This window comes from Abrus precatorius, unplaced genomic scaffold (assembly GCF_003935025.1).
Source record: "Abrus precatorius isolate BTA unplaced genomic scaffold, Abrus_2018 Scaffold10, whole genome shotgun sequence".
NCBI classification, from domain to species: domain Eukaryota; kingdom Viridiplantae; phylum Streptophyta; class Magnoliopsida; order Fabales; family Fabaceae; genus Abrus; species Abrus precatorius.
The window spans coordinates 32,928,409-32,936,818 of record NW_020874292.1 but is presented as its reverse complement, the minus strand read 5'-3'; the positions used below and the strand labels follow the sequence as shown (position 1 = coordinate 32,936,818).

The 8,410-nt window shown below is 33.5% G+C and overlaps 2 protein-coding genes across 3 annotated transcripts; both read right to left on the bottom strand.

Moving 5' to 3' along the window:
• Positions 1–1,004: 1,004 nt before the first annotated feature.
• LOC113853219 (protein At-4/1) lies at positions 1,005–2,888 on the bottom strand. The gene is made up of 8 exons (XM_027483715.1): positions 2,826–2,888; positions 2,636–2,741; positions 2,398–2,453; positions 2,191–2,268; positions 1,987–2,060; positions 1,600–1,733; positions 1,381–1,476; positions 1,005–1,153 (listed from the first exon to the last, which is right to left on the bottom strand). Exons 1-8 carry the CDS (start codon positions 2,886–2,888, stop codon positions 1,005–1,007), a joined length of 756 nt encoding a protein of 251 aa, XP_027339516.1.
• A 784-nt stretch (positions 2,889–3,672) lies between these two features.
• Positions 3,673–7,938, bottom strand: LOC113874339 (probable inactive purple acid phosphatase 28). 2 transcript variants are annotated; one of them, XM_027512569.1, is made up of 4 exons: positions 7,704–7,938; positions 7,473–7,620; positions 5,452–5,879; positions 3,673–4,321 (listed from the first exon to the last, which is right to left on the bottom strand). In XM_027512569.1, exons 1-4 carry the CDS (start codon positions 7,890–7,892, stop codon positions 3,872–3,874), a joined length of 1,215 nt encoding a protein of 404 aa, XP_027368370.1. In that variant the 5' UTR covers positions 7,893–7,938; the 3' UTR covers positions 3,673–3,871. The 2 variants fall into 2 exon arrangements, with proteins under 2 accessions (XP_027368370.1, XP_027368375.1); XM_027512574.1 differs by having other exon boundaries at positions 5,452–5,876.
• Between the last annotated feature and the right edge of the window lie 472 nt (positions 7,939–8,410).

Below are 8,410 nucleotides of genomic sequence, written 5' to 3'. Positions count from 1 at the left end.
AAATTAACTTCTTGAAAAATCGTATTAAGCTTCAAATTTTATTTATAAGCCTTTTAAATTTAATGGCTCCCAAGTGCGAATATCAATTGATAAAAATTATTAATATAAGTAATGAAATTTTCTTGCATTACATGTATATTATGAAATTAAATTATAAATAAAAAATTAAAAATATACTTCATTAAAAATATTCTATTATGTTAGATAAAACTAAATTAAACATTAGATTTTTTAATTAAAAAATAAATTATAAAAATTAAAATTAAGATTAAATTAAAAAATGTTAAATGTAAAAAAAAAAATGTCACATAATAAGAAAGAAAATAATTCTTAAAAATGATCTTATTTAAAAATTAGAACTCATATGTAATATTTAAGGTAAAATAACAACCTCAAATTTGAATGCTGTAAATGTAATTGCATTAAAACAAAATAAGAAAAATACTTTTATCATTTGTTATAAAATAAGGTGAGTCAAATTAAAAATGAAAAATGATTCTTGTACTCTTAAAGTGGGACACTGTTTGTGTCTCCTTTGATTGTGGTTAATATTTTATAGATGTGTGTATACTAAAAACTAATAAATAAAAGACTTTATTATACTTTTGATTCTTATATTTTAATGTGTTTGTAATTTTAATTTTAAATTTTAATTACTCATTTAAATTAAATCTTTTATTCTAAAATCAAGACTTTTATTGCATTTCATATATTTTAGTTTGTATTTTTATTTAAAAAAATTATACTTTTCTTTACTTTTTTGTATAAATTAATAAAATGTCATATCTCTATTATATTTTTATTAATTATTAGATAAAATTTTAGAATGAAAGATTAGATTTGAACATTTGAAAATTAGAAGATTAAAAGTGAGCAATTAAAATTATACTTTTGTTAGAATATAAAAACTTAAAGTGCAATTAAGCTAGAATAAGAAGAGAGAGATAAAATTAGATTTCAAATAATAGAATTGAATAAAAAATGTTAATTTGAGTTTTCCTATATTACTTGCCCTCTTCCAAATGAGAGAACTTTCTTTTCAGGACCTCGTTCTCTTTTCTTAGTTTCATAATTTTCTGCTTAAGTGTTTCCACTTGCCAATTTGAGGTCATTTCTTGCTGCTGGTCAACCATCTTTGCTTTACAAATCAGCACTGCAGGGAACAGAAAAACCTCCCATTTATGTTTAGGTGATATAAAATGAAAATGCTCAAGTAGAACAATAAAATGGTTTTGTAAATAGTCGAGAATGGGACTTCAGGTTTTGGTTTGCTCAGGGATTGGGAGATTCAGTTGACGGGAATCTGGCAAATCTGTCTCAAGATAGAAAAATACAAATGTATTGACAGAATAGAGACATGGGAATAAAATTAGCACTTACATTCCTTTTCCAGATGTTGGACTTTTCTGTTTAACTCGTTTTTCTCTTCCTGTTCAACCGCAAGACATTCTTTCAAATCCTGAACCTCAGAACTATCTGTCAAATAACGATGAGAAAAGCCAGAAAGAAAATGTTAAGACCCCTTGATCCGAGTATAGATATATCACTACCTAGTGAAAAAGAAAAACCATATATTTACTGCTAAACAAAGTGCCTCACATTTTGATTCCACTTCAACATGAATTTGGTCCAACCTATTGGCTAGAACTTGCATGTGACTTTCACGTGCAGCCAAATCTCCATGGAGTTGGCTTATTGTTGCTTCATATGTTGCTTTCTCATGTAGAGATGCCCTGACATAAGGTGAGGACAATGATCATCAAAAGAGCAAAACTTCACTCCAATGATGGACATATTTTGACGAGTAAATGATTAAATTAGTCCCCAAAAATTTATATCACCCTATAAACGATGAAAATCACCCTTAACATCCCAAATTGAGCCCTAATTCGTGACTCTCATGACTGATTTGATTAATAAAATGCGCATTGAGGGACTAATTTGACCATTAAATATATGTTTGTTTACAAAATTATCGATACTCACTTAACTTGAGCTTCTAAACGCGCAATTTTTTCTTCATATTCTCGCTTAAACAACTCCACACCCTGCCTAAGTCCCTGCGCAAAAACAAAAACCGAGTTGTCTAAAACTGTAATATATTATCCAACCGCTTTGGTAATTTTCTATCTCTCATCATCAAATCACAAAGCGTTAAATTCAAAATTTTACAAGCTTAAAACAACTTACGTCTTCCTTATGCACAACTTCATTTTTTATCCTTTCCAATTCTTCTTTCAAGTTCAAGCATTTTGTACGGTAGTCAAGCTGTAACAATTGTTCATTTTAAATTAACAAGTTCAGGAAATGTTTTCAAATTTTAATTGCAGTTACAAATCAAAATTACAGTTAAACCACTTTTCAAAAGCAAAGTTCATCGGTTCATGATTGAAGCACCTGATCAGCCAGATTCTTTAAGGACTCCGCGTACAGTTTTGCCATCCTTTCATTTTCTACAACATTACAAATTAAATTTAGTGTATATTTGAAAACACGCTAAAAGTATTTAAAACGTCAAATTAACACAAAAAGATACAACTAATAACTTAAATCGATACATGCACTTGATACATCAGAGACTCAAATCTCTATACGCCTAACTAAATAAAGATAGGATGCGAAAATTTTATAGGACCTGTTTTGAGGGTGTTGCAAGCGACTTGGAGTGATTCCCGCATCTTGAACTCAGCGTTGTAGTTGGATTGCAGCAACTGCATCTCCGAAACGCCGCTCTTGGCATCCTGAGCCATTAAGGTAAAAAGAAAAATCAATGTTCCATTGATGATCGAACGTTGATAGTGCCAAGTGTTCGGTTCGAATATTACCTCGTAGATCTGATCGAATGCGCAGAGCAGTGACTCCATTTCTTCGTCACTGGTTGCCGCCATTTTCATTTCTTCTATTAACAAATTCAAATTCTTTTCCTACAACGACCGTTTACTATTGTTAATGAGGGCTTCTTTAGACTATTGGGGCTGTCGCCGTCCTTGGCCCAATTCTCACCTCGAATAGGCCAATTTCTTTTTGTATTCCATTTTTCTCTTTGCATTGCTTTTATTACTTTTGAAAATTAAATTTTAGAAATAATTTACAAAAGACTTCTAAAATTTAATTTCTAAAAAAATTAAATCATTCTAAAAATTAGTTTTAAAAAAATTATTTATAAATTAAACCTATCAGCTCCAAAGTTTGTCAACAACCTCATTGCAATGTATGTAACCAAATCAACCATAAAACTGAACCATAAAATCTGCCAAAGTAGAAATATATTCTTTTAAACAAAATCTTTTACTGACTCTTTATAATTGATCAGAACTTTAACAAATTAAAATATCTGTAAAAAAAACTAATTTATGAGGCAAATATTCTAATTTTAAAAAATGTGTAAAAAAAGTGTTGAAAAAAGTTCTAAAAAAATTTAGGGGAGTAGGAACTAGGCTTTCCTTCCTTTGCTTATTCCAGTGGCCTTTTCCATTCTTTCAACCTAAAGATAGCTTAAAATGCATCACACTAACGAAAAAGGGGAGACAAGAATCAAATTTGGAACTCAAATGGAAGGTTGTCTTCACTTATCCACGGTACGAGCAAAAGCAATTTTAAATGAAAATTTGAAATGTGACAAACGATTTAAATTATCTCAAATACGAAATTTAGTTTCCGGTTTCTTGGAATGATATAATTTACAGACTCTGACAGTCACTACCGAATCAATGAGTGCTTAGGACAGTATTAAACCCCAAATGCAAGAAGGATGTGGAATAACAACAATCAAATTGATACAAAAAATGAGGCATTACTCCTGATACCGTAAACAACACGAAGACAATCTGGATCTTGTGTATGTAACGGCAGTATTGTTATAGTAGCACGGTCATCTAGACTGCCATAGGATTTGCTTATCAATCTTGCTCAGCTTCTCATCATCAAGGCGTTTCCAAGTCATGATTCTTTGCACGTCCAACCAGGACCCTTTTCCTTTCTGAAGTTCAGCCAGTATAATCCTTGCTCTCCTTGGCCACCCAGCCTTGCCATACCCATGATATCCAAAGCCACCACCATAACAAAACCATATGCCATCTAAGTTTCCACAGAAGTCATTGGTGTGGTCGTGGCCTATGAACACAGACTTCACATCTCCCATGGAGACAAAGGTCTGCAAGACCCCTGAGTTCATTCGAGAGCATGCCACAGCCTCCTGAAACTGGCCTACGATCTCCTTGTAGAAGAGCTGTGGAATTTCTGGGATTGGGATATGGAAAAATGCCAGTGCTGGTGGTGTAGAAATAGCATCAGTAGGATGAAGAGGATCCACCTTTTGTCCCTGTTAGTGTGTGACCTGCAAGATGTTAATGGGATCTAAATCTGGGAAACCTACCTCAAGCGAATAGAAAGGTTGCGTCCAATGAATAACAAAAAGTGCATGATATTATTGAAGGAGAAATAAATAATAATCTGCTGATAAAAGGTGTAACATTTTTCTCACAAGCCTGTTTAGGTTAAGTGTTATTAGCATGAGGAGGTAGCTTATGAGGATACCAGGGTGAAAGCTGAAAAAAGTGGGAGAAAAATATTCAGCTTATTGCAACCATTACTGTCTGCCCCACCCCCATATATTCATTTCTTCTCTGTTAGTTAGTACAATTTTAAGTCAAATGCAGTTTGCTATTGGAAAATGCAGTTGTTGTTCATTGCTAAAGACCTAAAACCATGGAAGAAGAGTTCTGTCACTCTTGGACTTCGCACATTAACCTTGTGTGAAATATCTGTCCAAAGTTATTTCAAGGCAGCAATTGCTTCCTTCTCGGACATGCCTGGGTTATTCTCTAATTTTCCCAAGCCGACTCTCATTTTTCCCACCTGGTAATTTATGTGAATCTAATAGTGCATATGTACTATACATGTTACTTTGCTCTATTCCCCAGGCAACTTTTCTACTATACAATTGACAAAATACTATGTATATGTAGCTAAGCTGAAACTTATGATGTATCCACAAAATTCTTGCACACTTCCCATAGAAAAATAGTCGTAGAGAAAGTATAAATCACTACCAAGGAAAGAAAAGGAAAAAAAATTATGAAGATTGTATTTGTTTACAGAAATACAAGTCAATGAAGACAAATATGGGTAAGAATCATGCCAAAATTGAGGTATAGAAACATTAACATTTGGTGCCAGTTTGATTCAGTGTACAGTAGAATTAATTTTGATGGAATTGATTTTGAGCTGCTTAATGTGATTCAGATGTGTGCCTAAATTTATCTGAACCACATATTTGCATTGAAATGTGTACTTTTCATTGTTAAAGTGTAAGAATCAATTCTTTAACTTTAAAACAAACAAGGGCTTAGTCTCTTTATAATCATCACGAATTAACAACTCTTAAACACAAGTGGGTATAACTAGCAAGGGTGACAAACTGAATGTTCAGATTTTAGATTTTGTTATTACCTGGAATTCTTCAGAAACACGGCGCAGCCATTGAAGTTGAGAGTCCTTGATCCATCCATAAGTTCGAATTCCCTGATAAACAGCCCTGTCTCCACTGTCAAGAAAGAAAAGATTCAAAACAGTGCTGTTTGCCAGCATGGAACCTGGGGCACCGTACACTCTTAGGTTATAATTCCCAAAGCCATCAATTTTAGTCATTTTGCCACCTTTAGTAGGATTAGTGAGATCATCGTCTGATGGATTGATTTGTGAGACAGAATAATCCATAAGGGAGATTAAGGACATTAATTCTTCACGATTCATAGTTGATTCTTGGTCGTGGTTTCCCAATACGGCTGCCCAAGGAAGTCCAGATTCCATAGCAGGACCAAAGGCTTTAAACAGAGATTCTGCAGCATCAACTGTACTTGATCCAAATATATTATCTCCTAAATGCAAGAACTGAATCCATGTTAATTAGGAAGTAGGCACACTGGCGCAGGCAGAAAACAAGCAAAAACATTGTAAATAGTTAAGTATTAACAAAAATCCTGTTGAGGACCCTATGGCAACTAAACATTAAAAATGAAGAGCCACCTATAGAGCACACATGATTAGGTTCAGCCATCAAAGATATTGAATGGAAATGGTCATGGAATATTTTCATTTATGCAGAAATAAGCAGGAAGAATTTATTTTCAATCAGAGAATGTTTAAATACTGCTGGTGCTGAATACATTTAGAAAGGGAAAGGCATGTCTAGAAAGTGCTAAAACCAAAGTAGACAAATATTTAAATTGCACATCAATATCAATGTCTCTAAATGACTTGTAGTTTTTCTGAACAAATCCATTCAAATGACTTGCTTCCTCATCCAGGTTTGTTGCACCTGTAAGCAAAGCACCAATAATCTCGCTTCCTCTACTTCTATTCCCACACAATCTGTAAATGTGCATTACTTGCTATACTGTAAGCCATATAAAATTGTTTCTGTTCTGTAAGAAACAGCAGGTTGTTCTTTCATGAGAGATACTGTCTCTTAATTCTTAGCAGAACCCAGCAATAATTGTGTTACATGACAGGTGGTATGACAGATCCATTGATTAACCATATAATAGAAAGAAGTGTAGGATGGAGGGCAGTGGGATGCGTGTGGATGAAAGAAGAAAGAAGCAAGGGAATGAAAGAAGTGGTGGGAACTTCCTACATGTAGAGAAAGAGCCAAGAGAGAAGTTGCTTAAGGGAAAAGATGTCAGCAACAGTATGAACAGCCGGCACATGCTGAGGGGGGAGGAGGATTCCGGTATCTCACTGAAGAAAGTAAATGAGAATAAGAAGGGGAGGGACAAGGACAAAGGCTACAGCCCTGCATATCAGCAGTCTCTAGTTGTTATTTTTGTTTTCTACTGCAATACTTTCCATTTCTGTATCAGAGGATTATCTCTTATTGTAGGAGCTAGCCTCTAGTTTTCTCTACAGTGATTCAAACTTAAATCATGGTATTTACTCTTTTTATTTCAACTCCTTTCACCAATAACTCACTATTTAAAGGCCGAGGTACGTAATTATAATTTGACAGATATCATCCTTCCAAACTTCCTCTTGCAGTAAGCTTCTTTTAGTAGGATAACTTTGGGGCTTTGTCGATCCATAATTAACAAATATAACTTTTACAAACTTCAATTTCCGAGAAAATGCCTCATGGCGATTGGGCATTTTCAAATGTTCAAAATGATGAAAATCGATAACGGAGAGTTTTGAAGGACCATATTAAAATCTCCATCATATCTCGTCCTATTAACTAAGAAAAGTAAGGAAAGAACATTTTTGTATAGATAACACACACCAAACCACCATATAAATTAACAAACCATCTGAAAATAATATTAGATGGCGCACAAGCAATATGGCAACGAACCCTTTATACCAGTTAAGACGTGTAGTTTCTTCTATTTTACGCTCACAACATCCCTTTTTACGAGATCAAGATATAATTATGCTACTTTACACACAAGCAAGAAAGGCATAAACAGGAAAAGTACCAGTAAAGGCAATAAAATCAGGATTCTCAGCCTGAATGATGCGCTTCAAAAATCGAGTGGTGTTAAGATCGGAACAAAACTCGAACTCAGAAGCCAACACGTCCCTGCACCGCGTTATGCTTCCACTACCATAATGCATATCAGCAACCTACCATCCATCAAAACCACCGAAAACAGTTACGATTTAATTTTATATATAATTAATAATGAAAATTAATGTAAGAATGAAACCTGGAGAATTTTGAAGGTACCGTCCGAACGAAAGCGTAGAGGGAGGTGAGGGGTCTTCTTGATGCGCACAGTTGGGTTGGCAAGGAAAAGTTTAGCTGAAAAATGGGTTTGAGTAAGGTGCAGAATTGCGAGGACGAAGGAGAAGTAGAGGATTGAGTATTTCCAGTTTTGCGTTGCGTTAGAATCCATCACGCAACGCTTTCCTTTCCCACTCAGTGAAGATCGGAGTTCATTGCTTTTGCTCGTCAACAACAACTGCACCGTTGTTCTAACCGTTGGCCTCGCTTATTGGGCTTTCAGTGGATCATGGTCCTAGTCCAAACGCTACTTCATGGGTCGTTCATATGCATTCGTAAAATTCATTTTGTAGTATTCATTCAGAATTTTCCTTTAAGATTATTATTTGTACTATTTTTTTTATGTAACTTTTTAAATTTTGATTTTGGAGATAATGTATTTAATATTGATAAGGATTTGATTTTAGAAGTGATTTTTTATTAATTTTTAGTATTTAATTATTAAAAATTATAAATTATTTTTAAATTTTAATTTTTAGAAGTAATTTATAAATTAATTTCAGAATTTATTTACAAATAAATTTCATTATTTAATTTCTAAAAGGTGTGAACTTATTTTTAAAAATTAAAATTTGGAAGTGATTTGTAAGTTACTTTAAGAATTTAGTTTTTAAAAGGTATTAAACACAT